Source organism: Zonotrichia albicollis, chromosome 15 (assembly GCF_047830755.1).
Source record: "Zonotrichia albicollis isolate bZonAlb1 chromosome 15, bZonAlb1.hap1, whole genome shotgun sequence".
Taxonomy (NCBI): domain Eukaryota; kingdom Metazoa; phylum Chordata; class Aves; order Passeriformes; family Passerellidae; genus Zonotrichia; species Zonotrichia albicollis.
Genome location: NC_133833.1, coordinates 17,438,133 through 17,458,021, shown reverse-complemented (window position 1 = coordinate 17,458,021; position 19,889 = coordinate 17,438,133). Strand labels below are relative to the sequence as shown.

The 19,889-nt window shown below is 54.1% G+C and overlaps 2 protein-coding genes across 6 annotated transcripts in view; one reads left to right on the top strand and one right to left on the bottom strand.

The window, feature by feature from the left end:
• Nucleotides 1-3,275, top strand: part of CTNNA1 (catenin alpha 1) — a 117,299-nt gene extending 114,024 nt beyond the window's left edge. For all 3 annotated transcript variants that reach the window (XM_074552114.1, XM_014271340.3, XM_074552115.1), the window contains one exon: nucleotides 2,189-3,275. In XM_074552114.1, coding sequence (XP_074408215.1) covers nucleotides 2,189-2,476 — 288 coding nt within the window. In that variant the 3' untranslated portion in view covers nucleotides 2,477-3,275. The remainder of the gene's footprint in view (nucleotides 1-2,188) is intronic.
• Nucleotides 3,276-7,592: 4,317 nt separating this feature from the next.
• Nucleotides 7,593-19,889, bottom strand: part of SIL1 (SIL1 nucleotide exchange factor) — a 411,179-nt gene continuing 398,882 nt past the window's right edge. For all 3 annotated transcript variants that reach the window (XM_074552116.1, XM_074552117.1, XM_074552119.1), the window contains exons 8-10: nucleotides 11,887-11,983; nucleotides 9,755-9,919; nucleotides 7,593-8,056 (exon numbers count right to left, since the gene is read on the bottom strand). In XM_074552116.1, the coding sequence (XP_074408217.1) occupies nucleotides 7,706-8,056; nucleotides 9,755-9,919; nucleotides 11,887-11,983 (613 nt within the window). In that variant the 3' untranslated portion in view covers nucleotides 7,593-7,705. The remainder of the gene's footprint in view (nucleotides 8,057-9,754; nucleotides 9,920-11,886; nucleotides 11,984-19,889) is intronic.

Below are 19,889 nucleotides of genomic sequence, written 5' to 3'. Positions count from 1 at the left end.
TAGTGAGGTTAAATCACTTTATCAGCACAGTCAAACCTGCCCCCACGTCTCTGCACAGCCTTGGAACATGCTGGGGTCCTGCAACACTCCAGAGATGTTAATATTTCAGGATGGCTGTGCCCTGAAGAGTGCAGGGATTTTTAGTGGCTGCTCTGGTTTCTGACAGCTGGAAGCTGCCCCAGGCCAGCTTGCTTCCTTATTCCAGCCATTACTTTGCAAATAATTTTTTTCACTGTAGTTCATGAAATGCTGCCTCCTAAGAGGATTCTGTGTGGCAGATATTTGGGGGGAGGGAAGTGGAGCTAAATCCTTAATTTCTTCTGGCATACTCTACCTTGCCCTGCATAGGCACATTGGTCACTTCTGGTGCTTTTGCCCAGCTGTGTCAGGACTGAGGAAGGAGGTTGGAAGAAGAGACAGAATTGGCCCTTGGATAGTCCAGAATTGCTCCCTGAGCAGCAAATGGAAAAACTTCCCACATTCTGCCATTTTGATACCACAGAATCATGGAACAGTTGGGGTTGGAAGGGACCTTAAAACTCATCCAGTGCCACCCCCTGCCATGGCAGGGACACCTTCCACTGTCCCAGGCTGCTCCCAGCCCTGTCCAGCCTGGCCTTGGGCACTGCCAGGGACCCAGGGGCAGCCACAGCTTCCCTGGGCATCCTCTGCCACTGATACTTTCCAGTGAAACCCTGTTTGATCTCTCAATTGCTTAAACTTAGTAGCACAGATTTCCCCCAAAAACCAGGGAAAGCTGTGGAAGGAGAGCTTGGGGCAGCAGGAGCAGGAGCAGTCAGCAATAGATATCCCTGCACAAACTGAGCCCATCTGGGGGTGGTGGGGCTGTGCTGCCCCCCCTGCTGCCTTTCCAGCCCCCAGAGCAGCTCCAGGGGCTGTGGTGGGATGTGCTGCTGTTGATGTCCATGGCAGGCTGAAGGCATGGTGCTGTCAAAGCAGGAGATGTGTTACTGTGCAGCAGTACGTACTCCAGGGCTTCACTGCAGTTACTCAGTGCCTCCAGGATTTACATCCCCCTGCCATAAATCAGTGATAGCACAGCCTGGCATCTGTAGCCTGATCTCCTGGTTTTATCCCTTCTCCCTGAGCCTGCCCACTGGGGCTGAGAGCTGCCAGCAGCAGTGTTGAGCTCCATGGGATGATCAGATGAAGACCTCAGCCAGTGCAGAGGCATCACCACTCTGAAAGGAAGGTTGTGTGCAGAGTTAGTGCCCTGCCCCTGCACCCCAGTGCTGTGAGAGCAGAGCAGGGCCCAGGAGGGCAGAGCTGGCACCTGCAGAGTCTGACAGGTCATTCAGAAAAGCACCTCCTGCTCTCCTGGCCTGTAATGATTCCTGCTGCTGTGAGGATTCCTGCAGACACTCCAGCACAGTGGTTTCCAGGCTCATGAGGAGGAGGGGAGAGCACAGGGGCTTGCCAGAGGATCTGAGGTGCCATGGTAGAAACTGGGGCACAGTGGGGTAGAAGGGAGGGGACAGTGCCCCAGAAAGGCACCAGAACCAAACCCTGCCCCAGATCAAACCCCTGTCCCAGCCCATTTGGCCTGGACAAGCTGGGGATCCCACCCAGAGCAGGACACTGGCCCCTGGGGAAGGGGGTCCCAGCTGAGGTCACCACAGTGCTCCTCCCCTCTCTTCCACCCAGCCCTGGTCTCAGCTCTTTTTCCCTGCTGTGTCCTACAGCTTTGACAAATTCATGTTTTTCCTTGTTTTGATGCTCTTGTAAATCAGGAGCCAGCTGGGAAAGGGCTCCAGGCCTGGCTGTGATGCAGTTGTGTTCCTTCCTTCCCAATACAATTTAGTATTCTAGAGCGATTTAAATATTTATTATCAGTGATTAAGATATTACTACAGCTTTATTAATCTCATTAGAGAATAAGCAACTATTAAATCTTAGTCACAAAAGCAAAGGGCAGAATACAAACGTTTCCAATTGCCATTGATGTGGAAAATGCATACAGGGGGGCAGATCCTGCTTTTGTGTTGGTGGCACAAGTCAGCTTTGGAACCACTGAGCATCCAAAAAAACCCTGCCTCAAACTGGGGCCTCAGGTTTCAACGGAAAAATATAAATCAGTTTTCCAGTGGTTTTACCCCAGGCCTGTGGTGCTGTCAGTGGACGGCTGTGTTTGGGGGTTCCATGGTGGTAACTCTGTGTCCCTTGGCAGGTGGACAGTGCCATGTCCCTGATCCAGGCAGCCAAGAACCTGATGAACGCCGTGGTGCAGACGGTCAAGGCCTCCTACGTGGCGTCCACCAAGTACCAGAAGTCCCAGGGCATGGCCTCCCTCAACCTCCCGGCCGTCTCCTGGAAGATGAAGGCTCCGGAGAAGAAACCCCTGGTCAAGAGGGAGAAACAGGACGAGACCCAGACGAAAATCAAGAGGGCATCCCAGAAGAAGCACGTGAACCCCGTGCAGGCCCTCAGCGAGTTCAAGGCCATGGAGAGTATCTAGAGGAGAGCTCTGGCTCGGGGCTGTTTTTCTCTAGCCCACTACTGCTACTTCCAGAACTCTACTTGTAATACCCTAAGGATTTTTCAAAAATTTACTATTCCTCCAAATGTATTTACTTAATATAATTTTGATAACTTTGTTTAGATTACCTGGGGAGATACTTAAATTTCTAAGTCCTATCAGTATATCCTCAGCCTGCAGAAGTGTGGTAATTTAGATGGCTTTTAGATTACAGGGGTGAATTTCTAGCTGGAAACTGGTTTTTATAATCTTGCTTTAAATGAAATATTCTATAACCAAAGAGGATTTTACAGTAACGCTAACAGTTAACACTAATACTGGATCGTGATACTCAGAGACTCAGTTTATCATGGTGATCAAGAGAAAAAAAATAGATTTTTTACTCAAAAAAAATTAATGAAAGTGTTGTATGTGATAGTGTATCTCTGCTGTGGGGGTGGAGAGGGAGCAAGATCAGAGGAGTTTGAAATTGCAGCAGGCACCGGCTGTGTGAGCACAACTGGAAAACAGCTGGAAAAGCGCTACACCCGTGCCTGGGCCGGGCTTTGCTGAGGATCGTGTCTGGAGCTGGGCTCGGTGCTGCCCTGGGGCCGGTGCTGCTTTCGCTGGGCTGCCCCGGAGCGCTCTGGGGTTCCCTCGTGCTCCTGGCACCGATCCCTGCGGGAACCTCCCCCGGCGGGGGCGGCCGATGGCTCCGTGACACGGACGGGAATGTAATGCCTGGTTACCAATTACTAATGTATTTTGCTGCGGGACACTAATAAAGTTGCTTTTCCCAGCTGGTGCATTGTGGTGCTGTGAATGGAGCTGGGCCCAGCCCGCCCATCGCCCCCCCCCTCGCAATTCAGATGCAAATCAGCTTTGTGCTCATTCCTCATAATTGCTCTGCATCCCGCCTTGGGCTTCCAGAGGCACCCAGGAAATCGTGTTTGCTCAGGCTGCAATTTAGACTGTACATTATTTGTGATAACTATAGCTACAAGGTATAATTTCACTGTCTTATTTAAATTTTATGAATTTCAGCGTGTTTCACACGTCCCAGTCGAGTGGAGTGCAGGGAAGCGGTGCCTGCACGGGGCAGCACCGCCGTGCCTGTTCCTGTGGAGCTGGAAAAGCCTGGGCTGGAGTCAATGTCTAAAATGCAGCTCCATTTTAGAGCTGAACCTTGGCACTGAAATGTTATAATTTTATTTATCTCAATCAGCTCATAATTTACTGTATTAAGGTTATTGCTGTCATGTTACTGTAATGCTGATCATAATTAAGCTAAATAGTTTTTGAGATATTTTTGCCAAATGTATTATGTTTTCAAGCATTTTAGCCTCTTGAGTACAGCTGTTAAACAGTGGAATGATAGGATATTTTCATACACCCTTAACATGTAAACAGGCTCAGAGGGGGAGCTGTGCTCCACTGCCGTTTGGGGGTTAACAGGCTATAGGTCTTCTTTTAGAGATAATTATTAACTGAATTTTTAGAGTTTTTTCTCCTGGTATTGTCTTAAAGGTGACATTCCCTGAGCTGTTTAGGGAGTACATCCAATGCCTCCAACCAGTACAATCTATTAATGCACTTTAAAAAAATAACCCTTATTAAGATGTACAGACAAGTTTATGCTTATTTATCTTTAAATACATCTTCGTTTAATTTATGCTACAAACACTGAGAGCTACCAGCGGGTGCAGGAGCAGCAGGAACGCCATGGGGACAGGAGGCCAAAAAACCTCAACTCACATTTCCTTTGTACCCAAGAATTGCTCCTCTGGGAATTGCGTTTGGGTTTGGAGCAGAGAAGGGCATCGAGGTGAATCATTATTGGTGTAACACTAAATTGCTCCGTTCAGAAGTGCAGCAGTAGCGGCTGGGGGGAGAAAACGCCTGTCCCCTTAGAAGAGGGGGGATTTTGTGTCATGAAATCCCAGTTTCCCAGTTTAGCTGGGGACGTGGTGGTGACACCGGAGCTGGGGACCGGCAGATCCCAGGGCAGGGCAGTTCCTCATCGCGGCCCCTCCGGGCTGTTCGGCACCAGCCCCAGACCCAGGTGGTTTTTCAGGAGTTCCAAACGCGCCGATCCCGTGTCAGGGAATTCCAGCCCTGCGTGTGAAAGCGGCGCTGGAGCCGCGGCTCGGAGAGGGGGTCCGGCCGCCAGCGAAGCTGTGACTTTATTAGGGAGCCAATTGGAGAGAATTACAGTAATTACTGCTCCATGTAATTAAGCGCTGGGGAAGGGCTCGTGCTGTCGCTCTCGCTGCCGGAGGACGATGCTCGGCTCGGGAGGGAGCGGGGAGAGCTCCGGGGGTGAGCGAGGAGCCAAACCGCACCTTCCCAATTCCCTGCCCTCCGTGGAGATGGGGGACCCGCCGTGGCTTTGGGCAGGGAAGGGCTGTGGGATTTCCCTCCCTACCCGGCAGCTCCCCATGGCTGCTCCCCAGGCACCGCCTGGAACACGCCGGACTACTTGCTGGGGGGGGTTTTGCAGTGATTTGAAGATTTTTGGGTTTTTTTGCAGTGCAATGGAACAGCAGCTTTGCTGGGTCTGTGCCAGAGCCCGGCAGACCTGGCGCTGCACGGATCTCAGGAAGATGAACCCACATTATCTTCTAAAGTGTATTAGTGAAACCACATTAAATCCTCAGGAGATACGTCTTATTCCAGATTTCAAGTGCTCTTAATTCAATTCCGCGGTGAATGGAGCCACGTTGAATTTATGCCGCTTTAATTGTGTGTGAAGTTTCCGTGCCACGATTTAATGGCCGTTAATGAGCGCCTTTCCCACTCCGAGCTCTGCCTGCTCCCAGCGCCTTGGGGATGTGTCGGGAGCGGGGCCGGAGAGGGGAGCGGGGCACCCCGAGCTGTGCTGGGTCCCAACCGGGCCACGGCAGCCAAACCTCAAAACAAAATTGAGGAGAGAGCAGAGAGGGTGAGGAGGTACCAGTGCGTTCAAAACCCCAACAAAGGGGTGAGAAAAGGAAAAATCCATCAAGGCACATGAGCTGCTCCAGTGCTGAGGGCTCAGGCGCCGCCTGTGCTGCGGATGGTGAGGGTTGGGGACTGCTCAGAGCCACTCCCTGCCTAAAGGGTGCCAGGGTTCCGAGAGCTCAGGCTGGGCCAGCACAGCCCTCCTGGTGCTCTGGTGGGTGCAGGGGAAGGAGTGGGAGCTGGTCCTGGCCTGGCCACCTGTGTGACTGCAGCGCTTAAAGCTTGACCCCCTCTTGAAGCTGGAGCAATGGGGGGCCCTGTTAGCTCCAGAATTAAGTATGGAAGTGCCCATCCCAGACCTGCACTGGGAGGGGCTCTGGTGAGCCCCAGGACCCCCCACCCATCCAGCCCTGCCTTGTTCCGTGCCTGCAGGGGTTTGGGGGATTCCCAGCACAGCGGGGCTGGCTCTGCACAGGGGCTGGGGCAGGACTGGCCCGGCCCTGCCGGGGGAGGAGCAGGCAGCTGCAGCAGCCCTGTCATTACCCCGGGCTGTGGACCAGCAGCGCCATTTGGGACACAAAGCTGTCATTAGTGGGGACACTGGCCTGGGCTGGCATTTATGGCCAGGGAAAGCAGCCCAGGACTGGCCTGTGCTTCTCTGTCACCCTCTGGGGACACATGGCCACGCACACAGAGGAATGGGCTGCAGCCCCAAGGCTGAGCCTTGGCCATGGCTGCCCATGGCGCAGCTCTCGGTGCCCCCCAAGGTTCCATGGCTGTCACCATGTCCCCGTGCCACCTCCCATCTGCACTGCCAGTGCTTGGACGTGACCCCTGAGGCCTGCAGGAGCTGCAGAGAGGGGGTGCCTACAGCCCAGGGGTTCCCTCTGGCCACCCCTCTCTGGGCTCCTGACCCCCCTGCAGGGCCTGGAGCCCTTTGGGCAGGGGGACTCGGGATGTGGGTGTGGGGTCCCTGATGCCAGCACTGCCCAAGGCCTCACACAGCCTCTGCCCCAAGCGTGCCCTGCCAGGGCCCAGTGCCTCAGGAGCAGCACTGCCAGGAAATTGTTATTTGTTATCACTTTTTGGCCTCCTTTGAGTGTTCCACGTCCTTGGCTGTGTCACTCTGCTGATGTGCAGCAAACAGCCCAAAGAGGTCACCAGGACCTTCCTGGGCACTTCCTGCTGCCATCTCAGGGCTGGCAGTGAGTGGCACTGACCAGGAGCCATCACTGCTCCCTCCTGAGCTGCCCTGGAGGCCCATGGGCACCTTTCCATCCCCAGGGCCATCACGGGCATCCCCAGTGAGCCCTTGCTCAAAAACTTGTCAGGTTTAAGACTTTAAGGAAGAGCAAGTGGGGTTTTGGCTTTGGGGTTGGACAGGGAGGGCTGCTGCTGGTTTTCTGCCTGACTCATTCCCTAAGGAGGTGTTAGACAATCCCCACCTTAAATGCAGCTGTGACACAGTGACAAAGCTAGGCAGGGGTTGAAAAATCCCTGTGCTGATCCCCTCCAGTTCTGCTGGATCCCTGATTCACCTGGCATCACTCCAGAGGCTCAGGTTTCCAGCAGAAAAGCCCCTTCCCATGGTTGTCCTGGCTGTTACCATCAGATTTAATTTTTTTTTTTAACCTACAAAGCAAAGCCTTAGCAAGGCTGGCTGGGAAATGCATTTCAGATAAAAATAGGAAAAAAAAAATTAATGCCAGCAAAACAGCCTGAAACCCCAAAAAGAGAAAGATCAAAAATTAGTTATAATTAGCCCTGCTACTTAACGGTGACAAGTGACACACTGTACAAGGGAGCCTCAAATATTTGAGCACAAATCCTGGTGGTTCCAGGGTCACGGGTGGGGAAGGATCTGGTGGCATTTGTGCCCATCCCTGGTGGTGGCAGAGCCCTGCAAGGGCTGGGGGTGGAAGGGACCAGCTGGGCTCTGCCAAGCCTGAGGAAGTCCAGGGATTCAAACATTCAAACATCCCCTCCTGGGAGTGACACAAGCATGGCCCTCATGGGAAAACTGTTTGTTCCCTTTCTGCAAATCCCAAATTCCGCAGCTGAGCCCCCAGCTTGTTCCCTCCACTGTGCACCTCTGTTCTTCCAGCAGTATGCCATGAAAACAAGACATTCCCCACAGCCCAATGTATTTTAGTAACAAAGTTGTTGGCACACAGTGTGGGATCTCATTTAGTCCAGCAGTTTATTCCAAAGTGCACCTGCAACAAAAAGTCTGCCCATCCAAACTTGCTGTCACCCTGAATTCCCTGAAATTGGACAGAGCCCCCAGGTTCACCTCAGTTCCTGGATGATGGTGTTAATGGAGCCCAGGAGCTCCCTGAAGTAGCCATCCTTGTCCCCTTCCCTCTGCTCCTGGGCCGCCAGCTCCTCGTACTCGCTGCGCAGGAGGCTGAGGGTGGTGCCCAGGGCGGGGTCCCCCCGGTAGTGCTCCCTGCAGAAGGCCACCAGCACCCCCACCAGCTTGAGGACCTTCTCACGGGTGTCGTGCTCGGGCATGGCCAGCAGATTGGGCACCAGGGCACACCAGCCCTGCTCCACCACCGCCGGCACCAGCCTGACCTGCTGGTACTGCTGGATTTTCTCCTCCATCTGCTCTCCGTGCTGGGAGTCCTCAAGCAGCATCTGTGGAAGTGGTGGAACACAGAATAATGTCCCTGTCAGAGAGGAACTGCTCCCAGGAGGTGACACAGTGGAGGAGGATGCATGTCCTGTACCACCTGCCATGGATGGGGACTTGCCACAGAATACCAGCCCGAGGTTGTGTCCTGGCTCCCTGGCCACAGGGACTGTTTTTCCACCCTGGAGAACTCCCGGGGGCTGGGGGTTTCTGTGTCACACAGCCTGGAAGGGGACTCAGGGGCAGGAAATTCAGCAAGACGTGTAAAGTCTTTGGTCTGATGCTTTTTCCTGCTGACAGGTGCCTGCAGCACCTAATGAACATCATCATCACTTGGCTCCACGCTGCTCCTGCCAGAGATGGGATCTCAGTCTCCTCCAGCCACAGCCTGACCTGCCCCTGCCAGCCTGGCCCAGAAAACCCCAGTACTGAAATTCTGCAGGGGCTGCATCCCTTACAGTGAGAGAGAGCAGCCCAGAGGGGCAAGGGGGTCTGGGGGAGGAGGGGAGACTGCCCCACACCACCCTGTGAGCCCTTTGGTGGAGAGGCTGCTGATAGCATGAGATTTCCAGACAGGGACTTGGAAGGACAACACCAAGGAGACCTCCCCTCTCCCGGTCCTCTTGAGAGCTGCCTGCTGAAGTGCAGGCAGGATTTGGGGTGAAAAGGAAGGAATGTGGCAGGAGGAGGCATTCAGAGCCCCAGTGACTCCTGTTTTGCACTGAGAGCTGCCAGGGTGCTTTATGATTCCAAACCAATCCATCTGACACTCACCCAGCCCATCCCAAACCTGCTACCCCAGCTTGGAGCAACCCCCCAGCACCCAGGGTACAGCATTCCCAATCCAAAGAGCAGCTAAAAATTGTTGTTTTAACATAAACCTGAGAATCTGCCAAGCTGTGCTTGCCCCAGACCCACAGAGGTAGGAACAGATGGGGCTGCCGGAGGGGAGAGCTGGGAAATGGGCAGCAGGATCAAATGGGAATGGTTTGAGTCAAAATGCCCTTGTCTGCTCCTTTCCCATGGAGCTGACAGGATCATGTTAGAGTCAGAACCTGATAAGATTTCAGACCTGCTAAAATAATTTGCACCTTTACAAAGTCTCCTGGAAAATAACTGATTTAACAGAGAGGTGCTGCTCTGCCGTGCCTGCAACCCAGGTATTAGAGCAGCCATAATCCGCAGGGCAAATTGGCCATAAACCGAGCCAGAGTGGATTTAATTCCCATTCTCTGGAGTCAGGGAAACACACAGACTGAACAACAAGCCATGGCAAGGAAAGACAGGCTTTAAACTGACACTTACAGCAGTAATCCAGGGTATTTGAAAATAAAACAGAACGTGGCGGGCTGGGCTCCAGCAAGGGACGTGCAGCAGGCAAAGCAGGCAAAGCTGGCCTGTCCCCTGGCCTTGGCTGGACACCACAGCCCAGGGCCAGCATTCCCTACTTGTGTCCTCTGTGTCCTGCTGTTTAAACACCCTCAGGAGGAAATGGTGGCAGTGACTTGAAGGCAAACAAAGGTTTCAGCTCCTCTAGGAATCCCCAGGCACTGGTGTGGTGTTGGCCAAGGGGTTGAAGGGGACTCATCCCCACTGATGCTGGGATGCCTCCTCCTCATCCTCGTCCTGTGAGGATTTTCAGGCCTGGCTGGGTTTGGGGGCGAAGGTGGGGAGTGTCTGGCCAGTGCCACCCCAGCTCTCACCTTCTCCATGATGAGGTCGTAGAGCAGTGTCACCACACGGACATGGAGGGGCTCCATCCCCTTCTGCCGGAAGAGGCTCCTGAGCACCTGGAGGCCGCCCAGCTTGAGGAACTGCTGCTGGGCATAGGGGAAGTGCCTCAGCATGGAGGACAAAGCAAAAAGAGCCTGGTGGAGAAAGAGAGGGCAATCAGCAAGGTAGCCACATGGCCCCTCTTGATGGCACCCCAAGGGGACAGCAGAAACATGCTCCAGCCCATCTGTGCAGAGCTCCATGGAAAGTGCATCCCAACCTCTCCTTGTTGAGGGACATCTCCAGCAGTCCTGTTTGCAATCCCAATCCTCCCCAGCACTGTGAGGCTGCCAAACCGTGGGTACTTCATCCAAACCCCAGTCTGGGCTGTCACTGAGGAGCCTGTGAGCAGCCCCTTCTCCATGTTCACCCCCACAATGGGGTGAGGAGTGCCCAGCACCACCCAGCAGAGCCTGATCCCTACGAGGTGATTTGGATGCCAGGGGTGATGTCCCCACAGCCCCACAGTCAGAGGACAAGGCCGTGATGTCCCTGGCCCAGGCCGTGTCAGGGTGCAGCCCCTCAGCCTTTAGCCAGAGCCCAGCAGCCCGCGGTGCCGCAGGCCTCGGCTCGCTCGGAGCCGAGGAGGCGCTGAGGGCCAGCCCAGCGCTGCTGTCAGCCCGGCTGCTGTGCCAGGCAGGGACGGCCGCGCCGCCCGGGGCAGGGTTCGCGCTGCTCGCCTCGGCCTGCCCCGCTCCCCACACGGGGCCGGGCCGCGCCCGCTCCGCACGGACAGATCCGAGCTGACAGCCGCGTCTTCCCCGCTCCCGTTTGTTTCTATTTTCCATTTTCCGCGTTGCTGCTGGTGAATTTGAGATGCTGCTGTCTCCCTTTTGAATCGCAGGCCAGGGGACGGCGGAGGGAAGGAATGCACTTTTGGCCTCGCTGCCGTGCAGGGCTGAGAGCACCGGGGCGGAAAAACCATCGGAGCGGGAGCCCGGGGCTGCGGCCCTGTGCAGGAACGGGCTGGGCCATCAGCCTGCCCTTGGGATCCAGTCTGGAGACAGAGGACACTGCACACAGCATGGAACTGGGAATGAAAACCTCTGTCCTCCTGGAAAAGAGGGTTCAGCCCTTGGAGGGTCTTGTACAGCTGTGTGTGAACGTGAATAATACTGAGCCCACCCCTCTCGTTTCTGCAGGGGCTGCCAGCACGATGCACTCAGGTTCACTGGAAAGAACTATTCTGGTTCACAGCAGAGCTGTGAGAGCCCCTGCAGCCCAGCCATCCCAAAAGGAGCTCTGGGTTGAGCCACGGGCACTCCTGGGAGGAGTTTCTGAGCATGGAGCATCCCGTGGGGTCTCCTCACATCCATGGCCAAATGCAACGGGGTTCCACAGTTTTCTCCTGTGCCTTTCACTTGCTGGAAAACTCTTACCAGGGTTAAAGGGGAACGTATTTTAGGGAGCTCATTACAGGTGAATGGAAGAGCCAGAGGTCTCCCCACCCCTCATGCAGGAGGTCCCTGTGGAAAAAAGGGCTGGGATTTGGGAGCAGCCAGGTGGTGTTACAGAGGTGGCATCACACACTAAAGTGAGGGTAATGGGATCTCATGCTCCAGGGAATAGAGCAGGGAGGGAGGGAGGGAGGGGGCGAGGAAGCCCCCAGCCCGATGGACAGCACTGCACATTTGGCTTGGGGCTCTTGGTGCTGCTCCTTGCTCCAAAGCCTCTGCCAAAGGCAGGACACAGGGCTGGCTGCAGCAATTAGCTCCTCAAATGTCAGCTCCTGTGTTTGTCAGCCTGTGATGGCTGTGCTGCCCTGGGGACCCTCGCCTGTGCCCCCCAGAGCTGTGGCACTGTGCTGTCCCCACTGGCTGGCAGAGCCACTGTGAGTGCCACTGCTGGCACTGGGGGGACACCCACAGAGCCAGGGCAGTGCAGGCCCCACCAGTGCTGCTGGGGTGGTTTGGTACCCAGGACCCCCCTTCTGCACCCCTGGGAGTGAAGCCCACCCAGCGTGGGGTCCCACACTGTTCAGATGTCCCTGATGTCCTGAGAGTGTTTACACAGAGTTCAGCACAATCCCAGCTTTGCCCAGACGTGCAGCCCCACTCCTCACCTTCTTCCTGACAGCCAGGGGCTGTTCTGTGGCCAGGATAACCAGGAGCTTCTGCAGGGCACCCCCCTCGATGGCTTCAATCTGCACTTTGGGGTTGCTGCAGGGATGAAAGCAAAAGGCAGATCACCAACAGAGTGGGGCACAGCAAGCTGGGAGACACCCTGATCTGGCTTGTGCCAGCACTGGGGTGGCAGCAGGACCAGGACAGTCACTGTCCCCTGTGCTGGCACTGCTGGGGCACCTCAGGGCTGTGTCCTGTTCTGGGCCCTCATGGCCAGAGAGCCCTGCAGGGGCTGGAGCATGTCCAGGGCAGGGAATGGAGCTGGGCAGGGGCTGGAGCCCCAGGAGAGGCTGAGGGAGCTGGGCAGGGGCTCAGCCTGGAGCAAAGGAGGCTCAGGGGGCCCTTGTGGCTCTGCACAGCTCCTGCCAGGAGGGGACAGCCGGGGGGTCGGGCTGTGCTCCAGGGAACAGGGACAGGAGCAGAGGGAACGGCCTCAGGCTGGGCCAGGGCAGGCTCAGGGTGGGACGAATTTCTTCCTGGAAGGAGTGCTCAGGCCTTGGTAGGCCTGCCTGGCGAGGTTTGGAGTCCCCATCCTCAGAGAAGTCCAAGGAAGGGCTGGAGGTGGCACTGAGTGCTCTGGGCTGGGGACAAGGAGGGGATCAGGCACGGTTTGGACTCGATGCTCTGAGAGGGATTTTCCGACTTCAGTGGTTCTATTTAATTATATTCCCACCTCACAGTGGGCATGAACAAGGGTCAATCCAGCCTGATCCCAAAACAAAATCCCCCAGTTCCCACCAACGCGGGCTCATGGTTATGGAGAAGGTACAAATTGTGCAGCCACCTCAAAGACACCTGAAATGAAGGCAGCAGGGGTGGGGAGGGCACACTGGGTCACCTGGGCCTTCCCACCATACCCCCCATCCCACCTGGCTTCCCCTGGCAAGGAGCCCTCCCCTGTGGCTCCCTGGTTCCATGAATCCTCTCACTCCACACGACATCCACTCCTGAAGAGCTCCTGAAAAGCCTTTGTATTCCAGTTCCTGCTTCCCCCTCTCCTCTCTTGCTGCCAGCGTGCTGATCACCCACACACCTCTCACAGCAAGAGCTCCTCTCCAAGAACTACTGTGGATAAATCCACCCTCCTGCCTGCCAGGACAGGCTGAAACCTCAGGTCAGGATGTCAGCAGCTGCCCAGGGACAGACAGACACACAGACACACAGACAGACCATTCCTCCCATCCATGCTGACACATTGCAAGCCCACTTCTAACGCATCCTGGGAGGTGGTGGAGCCATCAGACACTGCAGGCTCCCTCCTTGGCAGGGCTTTCACAGCCAGGGCACAGTGTGCCAGCTGTCTGACCCCTGATCCCAGAGCTCTCCCACTCCAGGGGCAGCTCCACTCTCCAGCCTTTGCTGGCTCTGCAGCAGCAATTGCACCGTGCCAGACAGAGGTCATGGCCCTGCTACAGCACCCGCTGCTCCCAGGGAGCTGCTGCAGCAGCCACAGCACAGCCCCTCCAGGAAATAAAACACAAGAGGCAGGCAGGGTCATAAAGAAACAAAACCAGAGACAAATGGAGCTGAGCAAGGAGCAGCTTGGAGTTAAAACCATTGCTCAGAGCAAATCTGGTGTGGGACTTCCCAGCTGGCACTACCAGGCTCACCTCAGGGCAGGAAAAGGGCATTTGCTGAAAGCCACCCTGGATTTCTCCTTCCTCACCCGCTTGCTGCAGCAGACATCCAGGCACAGCCATGGCACAGGCACCCTGCCAAGGTGGGGGCATCTGTGCCCTGCCCAGACAGGGCAGGAGGGAGAAAGAACAAACCCAGGAGCTCCAGGATCCTCCTGCTAATGAGATTTTCTCAGCACAATTCTCACACCCCCATGTACCAGCCCTGCAGCATCCCTGGAAGCAAACCAGCTTCTGCAGTGCCTGGGTCAGGTGGGACCTGGCACATCCACCATGAGGAGCCCATCCCCAAGCTCCCCATGCCAGGAGGTGCAGAAGCAGGATGCCATTTTCCACCCCAATATGTTGAGCAATGATCCATTGATGGCATCTCTGAATGGGCTGGGGACTGATTTAGGGAGTCAGCAGAGGCAAACAGCACAAGCCCTAAAACTTCACCTGTCCCCAGGCCACTCGTGGGTCCAAGGCCCAGCTCACAACTGGGGCTCTCATTCATCTCCAGCCAAACCTGCAGCACAGCCATGGCCCCAACAGCATGTGGTCCAAAAACCTCATCCCATTTCATGTGCAAGTCCCTCTGGGCAATGGAGACTAGAGCAAGTGCAGAAGCAGCTTGCAGGAAGGCACTTTGCTGAGTAGAAATGCACTGAAAGGACAATCCCCTGGGCTGGAGACCTCCTGGTGCCATTCAGGGAGAACGGCACATTTGGGATATCCAAGCTCTTTTGTCACATCTCTCTAAAATAAATAATGAAAACTCTTACAGCAGGAGACACAACTGAGAAATTGGTATGCCTTTAATACTTGGCTGGTCACCTGGAGGATTTGATCTAATTAAAATCTCTGAACCATGGAGCTTTTGCCAAGGAGCAGCTCGGGAGGTGAGGGAGCCTTCCTGGCTGGTGGGTGTGCCGCTCTCTTCTCAATGCTCCTGTTGCTCTGTCACTGCTATCAATGGCCCTGGCTTCAAGCTAACAAAAAAGCTTGTTTGAAGGTTTGGAAAACTCAGCAGAGATCTGTACAAATTACACTGTCAAGCCCAGGGAAAAGCAGCCTGAACAAAATAAACACAATGAGACAGACTGTGGAGCGCTCGCATGGGAAATTCAGCCGTGCTAATCTGTTAATGGAGACAGGATGGTGGCATCTGCAACAAAATTCACTGAAATGGGAGTCTGAGGCTGGGACAGGGCTGGGCCAGCCTATGGTGACATGCCATAATGGTGCAGTGATGGCACAGGTTTGGGTGTGCTGCACTGGTGAGATGAACCAGCCCCCATCCCGGGGGAGGAACAGCCACAGGCTGCAGGCACGCAACACCAGCCCCATGCAGCTTCCCAGAAGAGATCCCTGTGTGCTGAACAGCCCCAGTGTGCCCTGGGGGGCCCAGCCTGGCTGTGGGGTCACAGCACATCCCCTCTAGACGTGCACATCTGAGCTCCTTGTGCCTCCCAGCCATGCTGCCCACATTCTGTGCATTTTCACTGGCAGCTCCTGGCATGGAAGCAGTTTCCACTTTGCAGACGAAGGGAAGGGGTTTTTCACGACTACTCTCTGCTAAGAGACACCCTTGTTCCACTCCTCCTAGGACGACCCCAAGTGCACAAATTTAGGAGAGACTTCACAAAGTTTTTGCAGACTGCACATGCGGGTGTGGGAAGACTGAAAAGCAGCAACACAGCCCTGAGGCGACAGCAGCTCTGGAGTTAGGTGGGAACTTACAATAAGGCAGCAAAATTAGATTTAAATTAAAAAAAAAAAAAAGGAAGCAAGCCAAGTGGTGCAGAGGGACCTGGAGACTTGGAGGCACAGAGCAGGGCAGCCAGGCAAATGCCCTCATCTCTACTGCTCTGACAAGGACACACACAGAATATTTATTTCATGGCCTGCTGGTTGCAGAAACTGCATGAGACCTTGGGAAAGAATGGGTGACCTCCTCTCCTGGGCATCCTGCTGAAACCAGGTGTGGAAGGGAGTGGGATGGAGGGGCTGCCCCTGCCGGGGGGGGCATCTCCCCAGGCACAGGGGGCCGAGGCTGCAGAGCTGAGCTCTGATGAAAGCCCCGGTGCTGGTGCAAAGGCATGATAATCACCGGGCTAGACGGGGCTTAATGGGTCTCTTCTCTGCTCAGAACCAGCCTCTGCGGTGCCACCTGGGAAATCAAAGCCAGGGATCAAAGTCTGTAAGTCTGTGAAACAGCCTAAAAAATTTAGTGTAGTCTATTTAGCTTGTGCTGTAACCTGGGGATCAGAAACAGGCAGCAAGGCAGCATTGCTTACCTTGCCCTCCCCCTCTTTCCCTTCACTTCCCTTCCCTTCCCTGGTTTTCAGTCCAAAATCTGTTAATGGAGAAAACAAGAGTGAACCAACAGGGCTGAAATGTGCCTTGTCTGGCTCCTGGGGCTCTCAAACCCTCACACCTGGGTCACACTTTGACAGGCAATAGAAAAGGTCATTTCCGTGAGCCCTGGAAACAAAGCAACACAACCAGGGTCACACTTGAAAAGGCCAATGACTTCTTCATCCTTCTCAGTGTTTGGAGGGTTTCTGACAGCTCTTGTAAGCACAGTCATGTTAAAATTATTTGACAAATAATAGATAGAGAGATAAAACAGGTCATTACAGTGTCAGTAATTCCAGCCCGAACTAGAGCTGTAAATCTGAGACTGAACAAGGGCAGAAAAGAGAGGCAGGGTGATCAGCAGCTCGTTAATACTTGCATGACTGGATTTCAGATTGCAGGTTTAAGAATAAAAAAACTAAAAGCATTCAAACAGTTCAAGTGAGAAGCGACACATAAGGAGAACACAGCTTCCTTCTGCATTCCAAGCTCTGGCTATGAACTATTCCTGTGGGAAATGGCCATGGAGCAGCTGCAGTGAGCCAGATGGCTCTGATTCCATGACTTCCCAGGTATCCACATCTCCTTCCAAACTTCCTAGCTTCTTTCCTAAGAGAAGAATAACTGGGACAACTCCATATCAACAGCCCTGCAGCCTCCTCACCCTTCAAAATGACCCCCTGGCTCTGCCAGGAAATGACACTTAAGCCCAGGGTGGGTGAATCCCTTCCAGAACACACATTTAACTGAGGCTTTCCACAGTCCCAAGCTGTGGAAAAGGACATTTGCATGCACAATATGAGATACAGGATAATAATAAAATAACCCCAATGTCACCAAGGCTGCCTGTGACTATTGGAGGGAGAAGGAGGAGGAATGAGACACAGTCACCCCCAAAGCCTCCCCCAAGGGCCACATGCAGCAGAACTGGCCTAAAAATCCTCTTCTCCAAGCACCAGCTCAGACCTGAGTTTATCACAGACAAAGGCCTTCAGAGATACGACTTAAGGAGATTAAAAACCACCCAGAAAAATGGAGCCCTAAGTCATTACACCGATCAAAATACAGCGGAGAAGAAAGCAGGGGTGAGGGGGGAAAACCTGACAAAAGGAAAACTAGGTTTCAATAGGCAACACAATACAACAATTTCATATGAAAGATGTGAAGCATGAAAGAGATGTTAGATGTTCAAAAGCCCAGAATATAGGAGAGATATAAAAAAATCCCCAAGAAGATGAAAATCTCCACTTCAATGCAATGCTGCCTTCTCACTTTCTACCAAGCCAGGCGCTCGCCGCCGTGGCGTCCCTGGGAGAGCACCACGGCTGCCTGTGACATCCTGCATTACAGGGACACAGCACAGCCTTTAATGAGCAATTAGGTTATGGAGTATTTGTTGCTAAGAGGAGAACAGAACTGCAGAGAAGAAATTGGAGCTGAGTACGTGGCTCTGTGATTCTGATGGGCTCATGTGATACTCAAAGCTGGGAGCATGAATCATCCCAGAGATGCAGGAACAGCGTGGAAGGCACCTGGGGAAAGCTGGGGGAACCTTGGCTTGGCTTCCAACCACGTATCTGTGTCCCAGGCAAGAGAGAGGCGAGCTTCTTGTGAGCCCTCCAGCACTCCCTCAGAAAGCAGGAGGGCTGTGACATGCCATTAGAGAGCCCCAGGCTCCCTGGGAGCACAGTGACATGGGGTTTAACTGGGAACACGCTGCTCCCAGCCACACCATGGACATGGGAATTACCTCCTGCGAGCTCCTGGCCCTTTGCAGTCACAACACTGAGCTGGAGGTGCAGAGCTTGGTGTGGTCAGGAGCCACTGGGAGCCCTGGACTCACTGGGAGCCCTGCAGGGAGCAGACCCAGCTCACCTGAGCCCAGGCAGGGCAAGTTAAGTGTTTAGAACAGGAAAAAATCTGAGGAGCTGTGATGCCCTAATGCAGCATAACAGATGGATAATTAGATTTATACAAAGAGCTGTAAAAGAAAGTAATTAAATAAAAATACAGAATAACAAATCTGCTGCAGCCAGACACCTTGTAGGGCTGCAGAAAGCCTCTGCAGCTGGGACCCAGCATTCCAGGTGTGGGATGCAGGAGCTGGGGCTCTTGTGTGAATCAGCAGAATCAAGGAGTAACCCAAAGCACAGAGAAAGCAATGGGAACACAGGGACTGAGTTGAGTCCCCTCCTCTTCCTCACCTCTCTAGGGAGCAGAGTGAACACCAACTCTGGCAGTAAAATCTCAGGTGCCAGAACAAAACCAATCACTCCAGATTGTTCTGCTGAACACACACAAACAACAAACTGACTGGCTCTATTTATAGCCATAGGGAAAAATGGTCCCACAAAAACAGACAGGAGATCACACACAGCCCCAAAGCGAGCCCAGGCAGGAATCTCACTGCCCCAGCAGGAATGAGGCCTCCAAGCACACCCCCAGAGCCCTTCTTTTCTCCTGACCCTTGGCTTTGCCAGCTCTGAGCTGTATTTCAGTGCCAGCATGAGCCCCTGGCTCCAAGGACACCAGCACTGTCACTGACCCTCACTGGGCTGCTCCAGGGGGATTTGCACCTGGAACTCCCACCAGGGCAAGGGTGGGTGCAGCTTCAAGAGCCTGAGCTGACAGTTCAGCTTCTATGGGTTTAATCAACAACCCACAGACTATTTTATGACAAGATACAAAGATTTGGGGATTTTCAGGATGATTGCCAGCCCCGTGTCAGCACCATCAAGGTCAGCCTGACTTCTCTGTTCTGATGGTGAAGGATGGGTTGTGCAGGCCACTGTGAGGCTTTGTCACCCCTCTGTGACACAAGGACTGGACTAGGTGACTCATGTCCCACCTGCAGTGGTCACAGGAGCCGAGTGAGCTCTCTTCCAGCTCAGCGTGGTGAATGATTGGTTTTTTAGGTAGGTACAGGCAAGTGCTCCACAGTGCATGGAGAAAGGCATCCCAGGAAATGCCCCCAGTGTTCAATCACCCAAACTGATGCTTTGTTTCTGAGGGTAAATCAGCCTTATGGCTCTATGTGCCACACTTACAAAACACTCCCCATGGATTCCTGAAAGCCTGGTATTTACTGTAGGTCAGACAGGGATCGGTGCCGTGGGATGGACTATGTTTCATCAGAGGCTACATTAATAAAAATGAGGAGATGCTCTCCAAGCGTGAGCAGAAGTCATTTATTTCTGTGCCATTTTAGCCAGAGCCCTCAAAAATTGTGTTGATTTCTTTTTTAAAAAATCCCAGCACAGCAAGAAACAAGAACAATAGTGCAGGATTAATACCACGGCCTCGAGCTCATCCCATGTTGTTCATCACAGAGCCTTCAAAGCACCCCCTGATTTATAGACCGGGAGACTGAAATGCTCCCAGGAGCGTTGGCAGCCGCCTCAGGGTGCGAGTGCGAGTGCTGGCTCCTGCCTCCCTGCTCCTCCTCTTCCTCACATTCCCGTTCTCTGCACGCCTCCACCCTCCTGGCTCCGGATCTGAAGTGGCCCAGGACGGTGGCAGAACACCCAAGGTCCTTCCCAGCCCTTCGCTGCTGGTGGAAGACCCCCAAGGAGCCCCTCAGACCCCGCAGTGGGGCAGCTTTGCACAGAATTCTCCCCCTGAGCATGCTGAATCACTCTGGGCATCATTCCAGGCACGCCAAGTCACTCGGATATTTCAACAAAACCTATTCACACGCCTTAGGTGAGATGAAAACACTGCAAAAAGCTGCCTGAAAGCAGCACAAGAGCCTCGCTCCGAACGCTCCCGCTCTCCGGTGCCGATGTGACACATCCCACTAATCATCCTGAGAGATGCTAAAGGGGGCCCGAGGCTGAGCCCTTCCATTGTTACTCGCTTTATTTGTTTGCTTGCTCATTTGAGCTGATTTTTCTTTAAGACAAGTGCTAATAATATCAAAAACCCGAGGAAGCCTTTGCCTGGCGCGTTCCTGCTGGGAATGCCAG